The sequence below is a fragment of the Pituophis catenifer genome, unplaced genomic scaffold (assembly GCF_029215685.1).
Source record: "Pituophis catenifer annectens isolate HBS135680 unplaced genomic scaffold, rPitCat1.0.hap2 SCAF_10, whole genome shotgun sequence".
Lineage (NCBI taxonomy): Eukaryota > Metazoa > Chordata > Lepidosauria > Squamata > Colubridae > Pituophis > Pituophis catenifer.
Window position 1 is genome coordinate 592,349 of NW_027256890.1, and position 20,268 is coordinate 612,616.

The following is a 20,268-nucleotide window of genomic DNA, read 5'->3' on the forward strand; positions in this document are numbered from 1 at the left end:
ACTCTCCCCAAAGAGCAGGAATAGCTTCAATACCGGTGACATGCAGATATTCTCTGCTTACTTGGGGTCCTAGAAAGCTAAGACAGTTATTCAAGACTTTGTCATTAGCAAACATTTTCTGCGTTTATAATTGTTCCTCCAACTTTATCTTTCTTTGCACTTAATGCCTGGAGATAGATTACTGGATTAGATTTTAGTTGGCATGGCAGCCCCCATTCCTTTCCTGTCTTGGTTTTGTGAGTGATTGGGGGATGCAGCTAATGAAGCATATTTCTTGGTTCTGGTTGATATTCTCGGAGCCAAATGATCAGTTGCAGCAACAACTTTACAATGGAAATACCTTTAATTCCCCAGATTAAAGAAATCTCCCTTCAATGCACAATTTCATGTGGTTTTAAGGAGAAATTGTGGGGGGGGGGAGACAATTACTGACACCACCATCACAAATTAGACGAGGGTCTAAGTGTATTGATTGTTCTTCAAGTAGACAGTCCTGAAGGTACCTCAGCCAGGTAGGAGCATAGGTAAAACCAGCACTTTAAAACTACACCTGCAAACCTGTTGGCAACTGATGTGGGCCGTGTAGCACAGTGCTTGAGGAGCCCAGTGACAAAAGCACATGTCTTGCACCAGCTTCAGTTTCCAGTGGTCAGTAAAGGCAGCCCCATTCAGAGCACATTGGAGTAACTGAGCAACAATGAAAATGCGAGTTCCTATTGCAGCGCTCACTCGCTCCAGGTCAGGTTGCAACTGGAGCTTCTAAAGGTCCTGACCATGACCTACTTGTCTGTCCAGGGCAGCCATGGCTCCATAGGATTCCAACAACGTGGACAGACTCTCTTTCAGGCATGATGCTGACCATTTTAGAAACAAGGTTGGACAACCCAGGGATCTCTGTTATCCTCCCAATACAACCACCAGAGTTCCTATTTCCTGTATTGAATGCAGGGTGGATAAAAATCAATGATTTTTTTAAAAAAAATCAAAACAGATTTTTTTGATTTAAATCGGATTTTTTTGATTTAAATCGGATTTTTTTGATTTGTATCGAATTTATTTTAATAAAAAACTTTTGGGGTAAAAATCTATCGTAAGATAGTTTTCTATTTAAGATACATAATTTAGTTTATTCAGCATGAAATGGAGCTTAGTTATGTAGCATGAGGCTGTATATTCTGCAACACTGGGACTATCGGTGAGTCAACAGTGGGTCAAAGGACTAGCAGAGATGACAGTTGCTCTTTAAAAATTATGATTTAAATCGAGTTGATTTAAATCAAGCCTTTTTACTAGTGATTTAAATCATGATTTAAATTGTGATTTAAATCAACTCGATTTAAATCAAATCCACCCTGATTGAATGGCTCCAAAATGTTGGAAAGCAGGTGGATTAAAGAGTAAAATGTATTCCTTACTTATTTAAGACACCAGTTTTGATCCTTAAGTCTTACCTAAAATGTCATTCCTGCCAATTCCATGAAGAAGCTAAAAGGTTCCTACCCCTGTTCTGGACTGGCACATTTTTGAGGCATCTTGGAGTCAGCCAAGGTGTAAAAAAGGTGTAGAAGCAGGATGGCATGATGTTGCAGGGGGCAGGATCCTTGAGAGGAGTGCCTGCTAATTGTAGGGAAACCTACAGCAGTTCCTGTCTGGTTAATCTATCTGGATCCGCTCCAGTCCGGCTTCAGGCCTGGGCACAGCACAGAAACGGCATTGGTCGCGTTGCTGGATGATCTCTGGAGGGCTCGGGATAGGGGTTGTTCCTCTATCCTGGTCTTGTTAGATCTCTCAGCGGCTTTTGATACCATCGACCATGGTATGCGCCGGTTGGAGGGGTTGGGAGTGGGAGGCACTGTCCTGCGGTGGTTCTCTTCCTTCCTCTCCGACCGGATGCAGTCGGTGTTGGCAGGGGGCAGAGGTCGACCCTGAGGCGCCTTGTTTGTGGGGTGCTGCAGGGGTTGGTCCTCTCGCCCCTTCTGTTCAACATTTATGTGAAGCCGCTGGGTGAGATCATCCGTGGCTTTGGGATGGAGTTCCATCAGTAAGCTGACGATACTCAGCTGTACATCTCCACCCCAGGCCATCCCAACGATGCCCTTGAAGTAATGTCCCGGTGCCTGGAGGCCGTGCGGATCTGGATGGGGAGTAACAGGCTTCGACTCAACCCCTCCAAGACCGAGTGGCTGTGGCTTCCGGTGTCCCGATATAGCCAGCTGGTGCCATCGCTGGCTATTGGGGGCGAGTTACTGGCCCCCACGGAGAGGGCTCACAACTTGGGCATCCTCCTGGATGCACGGCTGTCTTTAGAAGAGCATGTGACGGCCGTGACCAGGGGGGCTTTTCATCAGGTTCGCCTGATTCGCCAGTTGCGTCCCTTTCTGGATCGGGACTCCTTACGCACAGTCACTCAGGCACTCGTCACTTCCCGCCTGGACTACTGCAGTGCTCTCTACATGGGGCTCCCCTTGAGGAGCACCCGGAGGCTCCAACTGGTGCAGAATGAGGCCGTGCGGGGGATTATGGGAGCGAGGGGACGCTCCCATGTGACGCCTCTCCTGCGTGAGCTGCATTGGCTTCCAGTGGTCTTCCGGGTGCGCTTCAAGGTGTTGGTTACCACCTTTAAAGCGCTCCATGGCATAGGGCCTGGGTATTTGCGGGACCGCCTTCTGCTGCTGATAGCCTCCCACCGGCCAGTACGCTCCCACAGAGAGGGACTCCTCAGGGTGCCGTCAGCCAGGCAGTGTCGGCTGGCGACCCCAGAGGGAGGACCTTCTCTGTGGCAGCACCTGCCCTCTGGAACAATTTGCCCCCGGAGATACGGAGGATACCAGATCTCCGGGCTTTTTGCCATGCCCTAAAAATCTTTCTTTTCCACAAAGCAGGGCTGACGTAAACCCCCCCCCCCCTTTTAAGATGTTAGATTTTTAATTGTTTATGGGTTTTAGTCGGGATGTTTTAAATTTTGGGCCAAAGTTGTGTAATTCTTTTAACAAATTTTAACTTTTGTATTAGGATGTGTTTTATTTTGGCTGTGCACCGCCCTGAGTCCAGCAGGAGAAGGGCGGTATTCAAATTTAATAAAATAAATAAATAAATAATCAGGCTGGCTATTGCCTGTTTTCTGGGAAGAGTTGGAGTCTGTAACTCTTGATGAACAGATTCATGTGACTGTAAACATGGCCAAATATATGTTAGATCCTGACTAGGTTAAGGCCTCTTGGGAAGTAGGATATGGTGGGGTCCAGCTGGTGGTAAATTGTTTTTAAGTAAGGGGATAATCCCTTGATGGATAAATGCAGCTTTAAAATGTATCAGGAGCAAACAGTATTAATATCCACCCAGTCTCCAGCCTCCCCTTTTGGGGGAAAGGTTGTTGAGATATTAAGCATTCACATTGGCCTTGGAAGAAGTGGATTAGCTGCCTTTTTTTCCAGTCCAGTTTCAATCCTGGTTGTAGCATGGAGATGTTTGTAGCATGGAGATGGAAATGCATTCAGAGCCCAAAGACCTGGTTCTGCCATTTGGCTGCTGGATCTGCAGACTCCACCTCCACCTCCACCTCCCCCACCACCACTTCTGCTTTCCATCCATCCATCTTTTGGTTATCATAATGATGTATTCTTATTGTGTTCTTTTTCTTTGTTTGATTCTATTTTCTGTTTACACTTTTTTCGTTTCCTCCATTTTGTTGTTGTAAGCTGCCAAGAGTAGCCCCATTGCAAGATAGGTGACAAATACATTTAAGAAATGAATACATAGATTGCATTTATAATGGAGCCAGAATGGGGATGGTGCAACCATTGTGGTTTGACTGACTCCAGATTCACATCAAAGAGCCTTGGTGGCGCAGTGGACTAAAATGCTGTTAAGTAGCACTTAGCTGCCAGCTGCCTGCAATTACTGCGAGTTCAAATCTCACCAGGCTCAAGGTTGACTCAGCCTTCCATCCTTCTGAGGTAGGTAAAATGAGGACCCGGATTGTGGGGGCAATAAGCTGACTTTGTGTAAAAAAGAACACCGCTTGGGGGCCCCCCGAAAGCCCTACTAAGCTATATGAAGGCTATTGCTTAACGCTTCTCTGGAGAAGGGCGGCATATAAATCGAACCAATAAATAAATAAATAAATAAATAAATAATAAATAAATAAATAAATAAATAAATAAATAAATAGATATAGATATAGATATAGATATAGATATAGATATATAGATAGATATAGATATATCTCTTAACAGCCTTGGTTCCAGGAATTTATTACTCATTTTCCAATGGAGTTGCATTTCCCCATGTTGCAGTGTGCAGTTTGGTTTTCTTCCTGGAATGACAGCTGTTGCTTGAGGAAGCAGATAGAAGCTATGGCCAAGAAAGGCTTTGCACAGATCTATCTGTGTACTAATTGTGCCTTTTCTTGGATCATGGTACCCTACTCATGGCCACACACAGCTTAGTCAACTTCCTTTATGAATTATGACATGTACCGATAGAAGAGAACAGGTATTACAATGGATGAAGGCGCCCTTGGAGACTACCCAGAAACCACAGCTCATTCAGAGTGAAGTGGTGTGGGTGGAAGTGGTTACTGGTGTGCTTCCAGATGGAGCCAACCTGTTTGCAGGATCGCCTGTCTTCAGTTGAGTCTGCCTGTGCAACAAGATATAAGTACTGTGTTTTCCCGAAAATAAGACAGGGTCTTATTTTCTTTTGAACCCCGTGTGTGTGTGTTTGTGTGTGTGTTTGTGTGTGTGTGTTATTATTTTGGGGGTGGAGGAGGTGGCGAGCATGGGACTGGATGTCCCGTCACCGTTGCTGCCTCCCCTCCCTGGCCGGCCCTGAAGTGTCCCACCGCCGCTGCTGCCTTATGGGAGCAGGACTCCGCAAGGCTTGTTGTGCCATTGCACACACGAACTGCAGCACCACTGCGAGCTTCATCATACCAGCACAGCTGGTGTCCTGCCGCTCGCGGCTGCACCAGTATGTCAAACCTCACGGCCCTGCTGCTGTTTGTGCATGCAATGGCACAAGCCTTGTAGAGTCCTGCTCCACAAGGCAGTGGCGGCCTTTCTGACAGGTGGGGTGGGGGAGAAGCAAGACGCGTGGAGCGAGACGTGGCTCCCCATGCCATCTATTCTCCCCCCCACTCGCCAGACATTGCAGTGCCCCTTGGCAGTGCCCCTTGCTTAGCCACCCGCTCCCTTTTAGGGATGTAATTTGGAGGTGGCAGGTGGGGCGGGCAAGAAGCGGGATGCGCGTCTTACCTTTCAAGCTCTATGGCATTCCTCACCATTGTGTCCAGGGAAACACGTAAAAAAAAACCTCGTGAGTTCAATAAAGTTTTTTTTACAGTGTGTTTTCCTGGACACAATGGCGAGGAATGCCACGGAGCTTGAAAGGTAAGGCGTGTGTCCCGTTTCTCGCTCGCCCCACTTGCCACCCCCAAATTGCATCTCTAAAGGGGGCGGGTGGCTAAGCAAGGGGCAGAAGCCCTGCCATTCCCGGTGATGAGGGGGGGAGAATAGAGAAGATCTCTGCAGTGCTGGTGTTTTTGGATGCGGAGAAGGCCTTTGATCGAGTGAATTGGAACTTTCTATTAAAGACTTTAAAAAAGATGGACTTTGGGGATCAGTTTGTACAGGCGGCTTCAGCAATTTATCAAGAACAAACAGCACAAATTATCATTAATGGAAGTTTAACTACAAATTTTAGTATAGAAAAAGATACAAGACAAGGTTGTCCGTTATCCCCGTTGTTGTTTATTCTAACTTTAGAAGTCTTGTTGAATACAATACGGGACTCGAGCACTTTGAAGGGAATAGTGATAAGGCAAGAGGATTACAGAACAAGAGCATTTGCAGATGATCTGGTTGTTACCCTAACACAGCCGAGGGAATCAATAATTCAGATGAAAGACATTATAGAAGAATATGGTATGGTATCAGGATTTAGACTGAATCAGAAAAAAACCAAGATGATAGTTAAAAATATGACAGTTGATCAAAAGAAGGAACTGGAAAGGAAGGCAGGCTTTGAAATAGTATCAAAGGTGAAATATCTAGGAGTTCAAGTTGCAGATTCAAATATAAAACTGTTTCAAAATAATTATGAGATGTTGTGGCGAAAGGTACAAAAGGATATGGAAACCTGGAAAAAACTGCAGCTGTCCTTACTTGGAAGAATAGCAGCAGTTAAAATGAATGTTCTACCTAGATTTTTATTTTTTTTTCAAATGATTCCGGTGCTTAAAAGTGATAAATACTTGATGGAATGGCAAAAAGGAGTGAATAAGTTTGTTTGGAATGAGAAAAAGCCAAGAGTTAAATTGAAAATTATGCAAGATGTGCGTGAAAGGCGTGGTCTTAAACTTCCAAATCTGCGATTGTATTATGAAGCTGCAGCGTTTACACAAGCAAGTGACTGGTTTGGAAGGACAAAGACTGAAATATTGAATATTGAGAGTTATGATCTTGAATTTGGTTGGCATGCATATTTATTTTATGAAAATAAGGTGGACAAAGCATTTAATAGCCATATACTTAGAAGCTCCTTGATGAGAGTATGGAAGAAGCACCGGTTCAAATGGGATTATAAAATACCGTTGTGGTTGGATCTTGGTCACATTATACAGAATATAAATATAAAGTCACTCGGGGGGTTTTTATACAAAGAAGTACTTTTTAATGATGGGGCAGATGGCAACTAAAGACATTGAACACACTATTGGAAGAAGGGATCAATTTAACTTGGTTACAGTATAATCAACTTCAATTGAGATGGAGAGAAGATCAAAAAACTGGTTTAATGTTGCATGAAGAAGAATTGGTTAGACAGATAAAAGAGAAAGGCCCAATGCATATTAAGAGGGTTTATAATGTCTTGTTAGAAAGAGATTCAGAAAATGAATTGGTTAAAGATTGTATGATAAAATGGGCGCAAAATTTTGGAGAACCAGTGATGATGGAAACTTGGGAAAAAATATGGGTTCAGAATGTTAAATTTACACAGTCGCAGAATTTGAGGGAAAATTTTTATAAAATGTTTTATAGGTGGCATTTAGATCCTAAGAAATTGTCATGCATGTATCCTAATGTTCAACTGAAATGTTGGAGATGTGATTGTTTAGATGCTACATATTATCATATATGGTGGACATGCAAGAAAGCAAAGGCTTTTTGGATAAAAATTTGGTGGGTTATGCAAAATGTCTTGAAGAAAAAAATTCAGTTTTTTCCTCAATTGTTCTTACTGGGTATAGTTAAGGGTTTTTCATTGGGTGAAACAAAGTTGATATTGTATATGGTGACAGCAGCTAGGTTACTGATTGGTCAATATTGGAAAAGGGATGATATGCCTACAATTCAAGAATGGACCTTGAAGATGGCCAGTTTTGCAGAAATGGCGAAGATATCAGCATACTTAAAAGACCGGACTCAAGAGAGTTATGTATGGGAGTGGAAGAAATGGATAGATTATGTGCAGAATAAATACCAAACTAGGAAGTACCAGATAGCTTTTAGCTAAATGTTGTGTAGAAATGTATAGTTTATAGGGGGCAAAATAGCTTATTGTTATGTAGAAATGTATGGTGCACAGGGGGGAAAATAGAGGGGTGGTAAAGTATGATATAATATATGTGGATGGATTTCACCTTGGGGAAGTCACAGGGAGAGGGGAGGGTTTGGAGGGGGTTAGGGACGGATGGGGGGGGAAATGGGGGAAAAATTGATATTTGTAAAACTTTTTCAATTAAAAAAAAAAAAGAGAGAGAGACAGCAAGGGGAGCCACGTCTTGCTCCACGTGTCTCGCTTCTCCCCTGCTCCACCTGCCAGAAATGTGCCCCACCTGCCATAAAGGTTCAGAAATGAACCTTGATGAGACTCATTGCGCCGCTGCCGCCGCTTTGTGATACAGGACTCTGTAAGGCTTGTGCTGTTGCATGCACGAACAGCAGCACTGCTGCGAGGTTCGACATACCGGTGCAGCCGTAAGCGGCAGGACACCAGCTGTCCTGGTATAATAAAGCTTGTGGTGGTGCTGCAGTTTGTGTGTGCAATGACACAACAAGCCTTGCGGAGTCCTGTTCCACAAGGCAGCGGTGGCAGTGGGACACGTCAGAACAACAGCGACCAGCCGCTCGGCCAGCGCAAAGAACAGGGAGGGGAGAGCATGTTCCCCCCCCTTTCGCCTCCCCCCCTCCAGCCTCGCCTCCTCACCTTGTCTTGTTGCGCGGCAAGCAATCAGAGGAAATGGGACTGGCTGCGCATGCACGTAAGAAGTTGGTGGGGAGGTTATTTAGTTGGGGGGGGGGCTTATTTTAATGCATGCAGTGAAAAGCCCGATTGGGCTTATTATCTGGACAGGTCTTAGTTTCGGGAAAACACGGTAGGTGGGCTGTACGGCAGGGGTGAAATGCTACTGGTTCGGGTGTTAGGAAATGATTATACCTAACTTATTGAGTTTGGCAATATATAGCTTTAAGACTGCTGTACTGCATCATACTGTGTCCTGATTGGTTAGCTCTGTAGCCAATGTCCTTAAGAGGGAGCTAGAAACCTGGTTTATTTCTCTTTGCTGATACCTTTGTTGTGTTTGCTACGGTTTACAAATATAGAAGAACTGTTAATGTGTATGGCTACAATGACAGGTAAGAAGACTTTGTTATTGGATTATCCCTGGACTATTGTTTTACTAACTACTGCTTTATCTTTGTATGGCCTGGACTGTTTATTGGACTGTGCCTTATTACTATTTCCTGAAAGTAAACACAACTCAGTGTATCTGTGTGTTGGCTAACTAAAAGCCTATTGGGCTTATTATCTGGACAGGTCTTAGTTTCAGAAAAACACGGTAGGTGGGCCGTACGGCAGGGGTGAAATGCTACTGGTTCAGGCCAGTTCTCCCAAACCGGTAGTAAAATATGCTACTGGTTCGCTGAACCGGTAATAATTTTTTTAAAAAAAAAATTCCGACAATCAGCTGTGCCGCGTGACTGTCCAAACTTTTTTTTTTTTTTTACTTTTTAAGCATTTATTTACTACAGGTTCGGGTGAATAGGTAGTAAAATATGCTTTAAAAAAGTAAAAAAAAGGCTTGGACGGTTGCATAGCACAGCTGTGATCGTCGGAACCTTTTTAAAACTTTTTTTAAAGCATTTTTTACTACCTATTTGCCCGAACTGGTAGTAAAAAATGCTTTAAAAAAGTTTTGAAAAAGGTTCCCAAGATCGTTTGCCACAGCTGTTGGCAGGTAAGTAGGAAGGTAAGTAGAACAGCCCCCCCCCACTGTTCCACTTACCTTCCCAAGCCTCCTTTTGGTGCATATTGTGCATGCATGTACAGCGCACCTTTGGTGTGAATTGCGCGTGTGCGTGCACAATGCGCATGTGTGGCCAGCGAGCCGGTAGCAAACCGGTTCAGATTTCACCACTGCTGTACTGTTTTCCGGCACAAGGGAGACATGTCTTCTGGAATGTTCTTCCCCCTCAGACCTTCCAGAAAGCTTTGGATATTCTTGTGCCAGGATGTCCATGAGCCTGCTGTTGGATTGAATGGTTTGTGCTTAGTTGTACAGGCCTTTCTGTTCCTGGGTTAATTTGCCTATATTTGTGTCTCTCACCCTTGGAAGTTGGCCATAGTTTTATATGGAAATCACAACCTGAAATGATAAAAGAAGATGCTCACAGTAAAGCCAGCCATCTAATTGGAGGAGTCCAGTATCCTCAGCTTTGATGGAGGGGGGGGATTTCCTCTGATCCCCCCTCCCCAATCCAACACATTGAGATGCCCTGACCCAGAATTCCTCCTGCCAGAGAAGACTTTATCTCAGCGAACAGTGGCATGTGCCGTGGCTTCTTGGCCCAAGTGAGCCTGTGCAGCTGCTGTTCCTGGGGCTGTCCCAGCCTCTTGTTGCTTTTAGGCAAGGAAGCATCTTCTGCATGGTGACCCGATTGGGTCCGGAGCATGGGCTGTGCTATGAGGGAAGCGAATGGGGCTTGTGCAGGAGAAGCCCTGGCATCCATTCAAGAAAGAGCTGCCTTGGTTCAGATCCAAAAGCATTAAGGACTCTATGACAATGAACTTTAGGGAGATAAACAATTTAATGCAAAGCATAGATGGGAAAATAGAAACTATTCTACAAAGGACAACGAATAAAGACCAAGATGCCCAGGAGAGGGAGAAGACAACAGAAAGAATGGGGGAAAAGACAGAACAGATAAATCAACAAGCAAAACAAGAAGAGAAGATTATACAGACCATAATGATTAATGAAACAAATCGGGGAAAGTATCTGAAGAGATTTAAAAATGGAATGGAAAGATACCATTGAAAAGGAGGTAGGGGTTTGGGCAAATACCCTGGAGGCTTGGCAGCATAAGAAGATTGAGATGGAAGGAATATTTAGACTAACTAAACAGTAAAAATGCAGAGGTAGATAGAGAGAAAGATCCAAGAGAGGAGTATGGAAGGTATGCCAAAAAACAAATAAGAATTGAAATATTAAAACAGGCAAGAGATGATGGATAGAAAGGAAATGTTATTTCTTGGGGTTTTTTTTCCTTCTTTCTTTAATATAATGGGAGCCTGATTAAAAGTTAGAATAGAAATAGAAATAAAGATATGCATATTATAAAAGTAATACATAGACAGAGGATTAGAGGTTGAAAGATGGATTTAATATGTATGTTTAAATAATATGGTGATTGTTGTCAGGATGGAGTAAGAGAATTAGATTTTAATACAATATGTGTACTATACTAGCATTAGTAAGCATGGCCTGATTAAATAGAATAAATTAAAGAATTAAATGGAAAGATTAGAGGTTGAAAGATAGTATTATGCATGCTTAAACAATGTAATTGGCATTAGAATGATACATTGAAATATTGAATAATTAAATAATGGTTTCTATCTTAATACAAATAGTATTAATGCTAGGAGTATGTAAGCTTAATTAATGCAACAAATATTATTGATAATAGTATTGTTATTTGTATCAAAATGAATGATACCCAGATGCTACATTGTTCGTGTATTGATGTATTGATGTTGATGTATATATAAAAATACAATAAAAAACATTTTTAAAAAAGGAAACAGCTGCCTTGGTTCATATCCATGCCTTGACCAGCAGCGAAGGGGCTTTGGCCACCAATCTTCCTAGGAGTTCATTATAGCTGGGAAAAAATCCTACTGAACAAAGTCCATAGCTGTTTTCAGAGTGTTTCTTTATAGCAGCCGTGAAGAGAAGCCAGGTGAAGCGCCAGGCCCCATTCACAAGAACCGTGCCCTAAATATTGGAAATCTGTCCCAGGCTGCCCCTGCAAACCTGAACAAACTCTTGTTTCTTGCAGTGAAGATGCCATGAGAAAGGCTGGCGCTGCTCACACTAAGACCAGCAAAGAAATGGAAAACCATGTTTTCATGAAGGCCAAAACGCGGGTAAGAAGTTCCTTTCCTTGCTGGAGGGGACAGGTGGGAGGGAGCCTCCTGCAAGGAGAAGCTGACTGGCCGGTGGCCCTGCAGACGAGGTAGCCTCCGCGCACGGGTTCCCTCTGGGACACATCAGCTGTGGAGAGGGGCGGCTCTTCCCTGCCTGCCGGGGCTCCTGCTCTCAGCCTGGGGCCATGGAGGAGGAGGTCTGCGCAGGATGGGATTTAAGTTTCTGAAAAGGAGCCTCTGCTTGTATGTTGGAAACTCTTCTTAAGGAGAGGATATTCTCCTCCCCACCCCCAGGCCAAAAGGAAGCATATCCTACTGGTGAAGGTGCCGCACTTAGGAGCAGGGAGACTGTAAGCGCTGGGAAGACGAAGGGTCAGAGCAGGGACAGTACCCCCCCCTCCCTCCAGCTCAGCTGGCTTCCCCTCCGTCACTGTAACCTGAAATGAATTGGTGATCTGCTCCTCCCGGCTCTGTGGCCAGAGGACTGCATGGCACGCAAGGCAGTGCAGGAGGGGTTTGTGAAGGCGTGACTGTGAGTTTCTGAGCCTCATGGATCGAGGAGATAGGAGAGCAACAGCCAGGTTCCACTGGATCCAAGGAGAGACCCCTGGAACCCACCAAGCCCTTTGGCTCCGGTGGTGGCTGCTTCTGCCTGGCCACCCTCCCACCCACAGGGCCTTTCTCCCCTGCTTCACAAAGGCCTGCAGGCCCAGCCTGATGGGGCAAGAAGTCCCATGAGCCCCCGCCTGCCTCCCTGCTGCCTTCCACAGTGCATTTTCCTTTTCTAATTCTAGGACGAATATCTCTCTCTCGTGGCAAGACTCATCATCCATTTCCGGGATATTCGTAAGTAGCCCTTCGTGTTTCTGTGGATTGGTTTAAAGACATTTTTCCTGGCTGGCAAGGAGCTAGAATGGGGAGCTCACATCAAGTCTTAACCCCCACCCCACCCAACCCTTCCCCAGTTGGAATTTGGAGCCAGGTTCCCAACAGCGGAGAAAACACTAGCTGGGCTTGGTCTCAGTCCCCAGAAACCCAAAGGAGAATTGTCTAATGCTGAGTTCTAGGAGGGGAGGGGAGGAAGGAAGGAAGGAAGGATGCTGAAAATGAGGGATGAGAAAGCCAGGTCCACAGTCGCTTTAGTAGTTTGAAGGGAAGGTGTACGCTCTCCTTTACCTTTGAGCTTCCTTTGTAATAATAATAATAGTGGTAATATAAATCACTCAGCTCATTTCGGTTGGCCTAATTTTTCTTTCCTGGAAAATGAGTCTTTTCCGGGGAATGAGAGATATTGGCATTAACTCAGAGCCCCCAAACTTCCTCACAAATGGGACTTTGTTTTGGGCCTAGAAGTCCATTGGAGGAAGAGCCCAAGATTTTAAATTTAAAAGGACTCCTGCCTTAAAGGAAAGACCCATGTTCCCCAGCAGAAACCCTGTTGGCCCAGGCAGGTCGTTCCCTAAATCTGTGTGTGTGCAACTGTTACCCTTTTGTTTCCTAGACAACAAGAAGTCTCTGGCCTCCGTCAGCGGTAAGGAGCCCCCTTTTCTTTGTCCCCTTCCTTTGTAGTGACGATTCCAGGGCGTTTTCCGCTTTGCCATGGCCAGAAAGTGAAGGCCAGGCCGGAGGGGTAGGTCTCCTGGAAAGAGGAAATGGGCTCTGAAAAATGCATTCTGATACCCCTTCAGGCTCTTCTGGGGTTGCCAGAATCAGAACTCTGCTTCATGGAAGGCGGGTCAGGGTCTGGGACGGGTCGGGAGGGGAGTGGCTGCATCTTCAGCTGAGTTGGCAGAGCAGAGCAGATGCATCTGTCTGTTTTTTTTCCCCCAGACCCAATGAATGCACTGCAGAACCTGACGGGGGGTCCTCCAGCAGGACCAGGGGCCATGGGGATGGCTTCTCGTCCTCAGGGGGCCTCCCTGGCTGGGATGAGTGGGCTTGGGCCCCCCATGGGACAGCCGATGAATCTCCCAGGGCAGCAGCAGCCTGGACCTGCTGGGATGGCCCTTCACGGCATCCCCAACATCCCTGCCACCAGCCAGCCAAGTAAGTGTTTGAGGCAGATCCCTGGCCTTGAGGGGAGGCTCCCTCTGATGGGGTTGGGATTGGTGGGGGGCCTCCTCCGGAACTATGAACACTTCACTTCTGTAGAGAAATGCAGGAGGGTCTTTTTAAACACAAAGTTGTCCCTCTCTTCATTATAGGACTCCAAAAGCATTGATATGATGTCATGTTATTACTTATACGTCATCTGAAAAAGAACTGAGTTCAAATAAATTTTCAAACGAGAAAGTTAATTAGGACAGCTTTATAACTTCTATCTCTTTCTAGATCAATAGAGAAGTTTGGTCTGTGCTAAATATGATCTTATCATATATTAACAATATAATTATTTCATAAATATGTTAGGCATTATGGAGAAAGGGAAAAACTGGGACATTATTGGCTTAAATAGATTAAGCAAAATAGTATGGTGCCATTTATTTAGGGTGGACATACACATACGCCTATATACATACATATACTATGTGTGTGTATAAGCTCATATACTATGTGTGTGTATAAGCTCACACACACACACTGGTTGTTTTGGTCTGCAGTACCCTATAGTGTCGTCTTGAGGGAAGAAGTTGCAACAGTTTTTTTTTTTTTTTTTTTTTCCAGTCCTAACTGTCTGTTGAAGTCTGTGTCTATCTTGTTTGTTGCAATGCCAAACGAGGCAGTTATAGAGGTACAAATGACAGACTCAATAATTCCTCTATAGAACTGTTATCAGCAGCTCCTTGGGCAGTCTGAGCTTTCTGAGTTGGCACAGGAAGAACATTCTTTGTTGTGCCTTTTTAATGATGTTTCTAATGTTAGGCGTCCATTTTAAGTCTTGAGATATTATAGAACCTAGAAACCTGAAGGTCTCTAATGTTGATACTGTGTTGTCTAGAATTGTAAGAGGTGGTAGAATAGGAGGGCTTCTCCGATTTCTACAGTTTTGAGTGTGTTCAGTTCAAGATTGTTTCAGCTGCACAACAAGGCTAGTTGTTCAACTTCCTGTCTGTATGCAGATTTGTCGTTGTCTCGAATGAGACCAATCACTGTTGTATCATCTGTAAACTTCAGTACTTTTAACAGAGGGATCATTTGAGATGCAGTCATTGATATATAGAGAGAAAGCCCTACTAAACAGGTATATACAAAAGTATGAAGGCTAAGGCTTAATGCATTGTAAGCCGCCCTGAGTCTCTGGAGAAGGGCAGCATATAAATCGAACCAATAAATAAATAAGTGGAGTGAGCACACAGCCCTGTTCTCTCCCTCCCCCCCCCCCCCCCCCCCGGTGCTAATTCTATCTGATGTGATTTTGCCTAGCTTCACTTGCTGCTTCCTATCTGTTAGAAAGCTTATGGTCCATTTACAAGTGTGGTCAGGCACGGCTAGCTGAATCACTTTAGTTAGAAGAATACCTGGAATGATCAAGCAAGGAGGATTTACCTTGTCTGGGCCTGGTGCTTTTCCAGGCTTTTGTCTCTGCAATAGATCTCGCACATCTTTTGTGATCACCCAGAGGGATGGGGTCAGTTGTAGGAGGCTTGGCTGTTGTTGGTGTATCTGAGATGGAAATAGGTGACAGTAGTTTCCTCTCAAACCTACAGTAAAATACATTCAGGTCACCTGCCAGTTGTCGATTCCCTTCAGCACAGAAAGGCAGTTTGCTGTAACCAGTGATATTCTCTCTCTCCCCCCCCCCCCCATTTGCTGATTCATTTGTTGAGAGCTGATTCCTCAGTCTTTCAGAGTAGCTTCTGATCTCCCCTGTGAAGACATTTCTGGACTGATTGTACAGCATTCTGTCTCCTTTCCTGTAGGCTTCCTCTTTGGCATGACGTAGCTGCTTGAGTTTAGCTTTGAACCAAGACTTATTGTTATTGTGTATTTGCAGGTTTCTGGTAAGCACATATAGGTCCTCACAAAAACTGACATATTATGTTACAGTATCTGTGAGTTCATCCAAGTCTGCAGAGATATCTTTGAAAATGTTCCAATCTGTGCAGTCAAGGCAAGCCTGTAGCTTTAACTTGGACTCCTTAGTCCAAGATGTCACTAATTTAATTGTTGGTTTTATGGTTTTAAGCCTTTGTCTATAAACAGGTTCAAGGTGAATCATACAATGATCAAGAGTGTCCATAGCTGCTCATGGTAAAAACCCATAGGTCTCTTTTAACGGTGTGTAGCAGTGGTCTGAAGTATACTTGCCTCCAGTAAGACATTTGACATGCTGAAAGTTTCTTGGCTTAAGTTAAACTGTTGAAATCTCTTAACACAATGAGGAGTGAGTCTGGGCATCTCTCTTGAGCCCACATAATCTGGTCAGATAAAGTTTTTAATGCATTGTTTAGGCAAGCTTGTGGAGGAATGTACGTTGCAAATAGAATAAATGTGGAAAGCTCTCATGGAGAATAAAATGGGTTGCAATTGATAATTAATATCTCTTAAGTCCACATCACACATCACAGAATTTCTTTACTGTAGTTACATTTTTATACGATCTGTTGTTTATATAAAAGCAGAAACCCTCTCCCTTATTTTTACCAGATGTTTCTGCAATTCTGTCTGCTGTCTGTATCTGAAACCCTGGGATGTGCAGGGTGCTATCATCAATCGACTCATTTAGCCAGGTTTCCATGAAACAGGGCTGCTGAGTTTTAAAAATCAGAGTTGCATCTGTTTAAAAGAAGTATTTCGTCCACTCTATTAGTGAGTGAATTTAAATTAGTCAAAAAGAGTGAGGGAAGAGGGGCTTTTATTCCATTTATTCAAAATCCCTGCTCACTTACCCCTTCTTCGTTGCCGTCCTCTCCTCCTTTTGTTTTTGTTTTTCCATTGTCCAGAGAGAGCTGCCATTTCCTGGATGAGAATCTCTTTTGCATTTGTAAAGACGGGGGCTATAGTCACAGAAACCTGCCCACTGAGGGGCAAAACCAAGTAGCTGGACTTGTGTACAGGAACACCTGTATGGAATATGGGCTAGTCTTTACCAAGTCTAGATAGAGATCCCACAGGAGATTGTGTAAAACAAGTAGGCCAAGATTCTGTGGGATTACCAGATCCAGACAAACAGGCAAGTACTAGCCTGCTGGTAGACCAGAAGACACCGTGGTGATAGATGTAGCAGTGCCAAGTGGCAGGAAAATGGACCAAGGCCTGAAGGAGGAACTGGATAGGATGTGGAAATAAGTGGCATAAGTGGTCCCAGAGGCGGCAGGAGCACTTGGGGCAGGGACTCCTGATCCTGCACAGAACCCTGAAACCACCAGGCCCCTGGGAGAGGACCTGAGTTTGAGGAAGACAAGACCACCCATAAGGGTGAGAAGGGTATTTTTATACGTATGTTCTCTCATTTTACATTGCTGAATACAATTGCAGATTTTAAAAAAGAATTAAAATATATTTCTAGCTTATAAGAACTGTTCATAGCAGAAGCTAAGCATATAGAGCTGTGGTGGCACAGTGATTAGAATGCAGTACTTCAGGGCTAACTCACTGCTCAGTGAAGACCCAGATTGTTGAAGGCAATATGCTGATTCTGTAAACCACTTAGGGTTGTAAAGCACTGTGAAGCCGTATATAAGTCTAAAGGCTATTGCTAAGTGCTGTATGTAGGTTATTTCAACTCCCATGGTTTCTAACTGCAAAATGTTGAGCTATTTCCTAGAGAAGTTCTGCTCATATAGTAGGAAGCACATAATTGGGATTAGAGAGACTAAAGTACCATTAGGTGAGAGATTAGCTTCCTCTTCCAGGGATGCTGGGGCATTTCAGGAGTGCCCAAGGGGCTGTTTCAATGTCTCCATCTCTGAACATGTGCATAGGTTCTGTCAATAAAGAATATTTATTTAATCCCCTTGTGAGCACCGTCGAAAGCAAAGCTTCTGAGCATGCCAGTGTAGCTGTACCTCCTGTGAAGCCCAAGGACCTGATAACAATCCTGGGGGAGTAAAGGTGTCCCTGTGGCTGCCCCTTTGCCCATCAACGTTTTGCTTCTCTCGCCAAGCAATCTCCCTGCCTCTCGGAAGCTTTGGAAGACTATGAGGTCCAGGGAGGTGACGGCAGCCAATTCGGAGGGTCCCCCTTGTGCAGAGTCAGAGGTTTCACACACACACCCCGAAGTGTGTCTTGGGGTGCTTTCAGCATGTGGCCCCTTGCGATTGTCTCTTCAGCCCAGCTCCAGCTGCAGCAGATGGCTGCACAGCAGCAGCAGCAGCAGCAGCAGTTCCAGCAGCAGCAACAGCAGCAGCAGCAGGCTGCCCTGCAGCAGCAGCAGCAGCAGCAGCAGCAGCAGCAGCAGCAGTTCCAGGCCCAGCAGTCAGTAATGCAGCAACAGCAGTTCCAGGTGCAGCAGCAGCAGCAAGCAGCAGCAGTTGCACAGCAGCAAATGCAGGTGGTGCAGCAGCAGCAGCAGCAGCAGCAGCAAATGCTCAAATTGCAGCTGCATCAACAAAGCCAGCAGCAGGTGAGAGCAAAAGCTTCAATGTCACCCTCGCTCTCTTGCCCAGCAGCAGGAGACAGGGTGGCTCTGGTGGCCGAGGACTGGCCAGGCCAGCTCCTGTGGGCATCATGGGAAGGGGTTGGTCTGGCTCCCCTGAAGCCATCAGTCTGACTGGGTCTTCTCTGCTCCACTCGGGGGGCCCAAGGGAAAGAGGGCCCTGTATTTTCATAGCTGGCTCTGAAATCCGCTCCTGAATGTAGAAAAAGGAACCCAATTGAACTTCGGTGCAGCTCCTGTCTCTCCAGCACATGGGGCAGCAAAGCCTGTCCAGGGCCTTCCTGGTAACTTCCTTCTCTTGCACGTCTGTCTTTAGATGCAGCAGCAGCAGCAGCAGCAACTGCAGCGAATTGCTCAGATGCAGCAACAGCTGCAGCAGCAGGCCGCTCAGGCCGCTCAGGCCCAGCAGCAGCAGCAGCCACCGCCACCTCAGCCACCCCCCCCACAATCAATGCAGCAGCAGGTGGCCCAGGCACCCTCCCAGTCGCTTCCTCCCCAACCCATGGTCTCCCAGGCCCAGACTGTTCCGGGACAGATCCCTGGCCAGGTCTTGTCCATGGCCATCCTGCCCCAGCAGATAAAAGCCATGCAGGTAAGGGGTCAGGATGGCTGCCTCTGATTGCCTGCATCCATTTTCCCAGTTGCCGCTAAAGCCAGTAATATAGAATGGTCAAAGAAAAACAGGGAAATGATTAAGATTAACAGAGGTAGCGAAAATGCTAAACAGTTTTGATGGAAATAAAAATTAATTGTAAAACTAAGAAAAAAGGCTAAGCCAGAAGTCTTCAACAGAGAGGATGAAACTGAAACTTATGAAATTATTTGCAATGCAGCTCAAGTCAGAGATACTGTAGATGGGAATAATATTTTAGAAGGGGTAGGGAAATGCTGTTGATGTCAAGAGCTGGATAATGATATAAATGTTAAGGGTTTAAAAATGATGAAGAGGAAGGATAAAAATGAAGCTGCTGAACAATTGTTAAGGGTGTAGATGGTGTATATTGAGAGATGTTAAAGCATGATAAATGAATAGATGTGAATTCAGCAAGTTTTGCAAGAATGTGAAACTCCACATTCTTGTGGAGTTTTGCTGAATGTAATTAACGGTGGCATTTGATGAAAATAAAATTTATGTAAATGTAGATATGATGCCTGGCAATATTTAGCACTGAGACGATGTCCCCTTGCTTGGAAGAATATGTTGTGGATTAAAAGTATATGAAATGCTTACGATGATAAAAGTATAGAGAGACAAAAATGTATAGCTTGTTGCTTAAAACCTGGTTTTCAGCGAATCTTTAATAGATATACAATACAACAAGGAATAAAAGATCTGAAAATTAATGTATCAAAGACTGAGATAAATGTGTTTGTCAGGGAAAATGGAGTGAACAGTTGCAAGTTTGTGTGTGTATAAAACAAAAAAAATAGATGAGAAAATGTTTTCTAAGTAAGTAAATGAAGACATGCAAATATTGTTAAAAATAGATAGTATGTAGTCTTTTTTAAAAAAATTCTATAAAGTAGCTAAGTATAAGATTCCCTATCTATTTTATTAAATGGATCATGACCATTGCATATATCAGGAGAAATAGAAAAGAAAGCTGAGAGCAGAGGAATGTGAGTGCTAAGAGAATAAGAGTAATACAAAAGCAAGTGACCTTTTGAAGTAAGCATGTTGTGATAGTTTGATCATAAAGAGAGAAATAATGAGGAACAAAATGAAGACCAAGAAAAGTGGTTTTGCTGGAGAGATGAGACATTTGAACAATAAAATTATCAGGTAACGTATAGTAAGAGCAAGATTGCTTTGCAAGTTAGAGAAGTATTGAGGAATTTAATAACTAGTGCTGATGTAGCTGAATTTTCTTTTTTTGTTTCCTGCCTTTTAATTTTTTTTCTTTGTGTCTTTATACTCTTTGTATAAAGTTTCTTACCCTGAAAGGTAATGGATGTGAAATGATATGCCTGCGCTTTAATATCAGATTCATGTTTGTGGGCAACAGTTTCTGGGTGTGCAGTTCACAGACTAGGGCAATTCTCAGTGTTTTGAAGCCTAGTAGAACCAGAGGAGGCCCTGCTAGGCGTCTCCGGGCAGCATTGGCATTTCTGCGCATGGAGCCAGCATGTTCTCCATCCCCCTCTGGGATTCCCAAATTTGTAGCAGGCCTGAAAGAAATCCTTCAGCTGGGCCTTGGAAGCGGCTGCCAGGCTCCCCAAGAATCGGACAGTGTCTCGGGTTTCAGGCACAGATAGGAAAGAGGCAGACGGGAGTCCCTGCACGTTGGCGAGACGGC

General features: G+C 44.5%; 1 protein-coding gene across 2 annotated transcripts in view; it reads left to right on the forward strand.

Annotated features, from left to right (window-relative positions):
- Positions 1–20,268, forward strand: part of MED15 (mediator complex subunit 15) — a 43,009-nt gene that overhangs the window by 1,694 nt on the left and 21,047 nt on the right. The window contains exons 2-7 of one of the 2 annotated variants that reach the window (XM_070951280.1): positions 11,346–11,433; positions 12,228–12,279; positions 12,935–12,964; positions 13,264–13,479; positions 17,646–17,938; positions 18,288–18,563. In XM_070951280.1, the coding sequence (XP_070807381.1) occupies positions 11,346–11,433; positions 12,228–12,279; positions 12,935–12,964; positions 13,264–13,479; positions 17,646–17,938; positions 18,288–18,563 (955 nt within the window). The remainder of the gene's footprint in view (positions 1–11,345; positions 11,434–12,227; positions 12,280–12,934; positions 12,965–13,263; positions 13,480–17,645; positions 17,939–18,287; positions 18,564–20,268) is intronic. The other variant, XM_070951281.1, reaches the window with a different exon arrangement.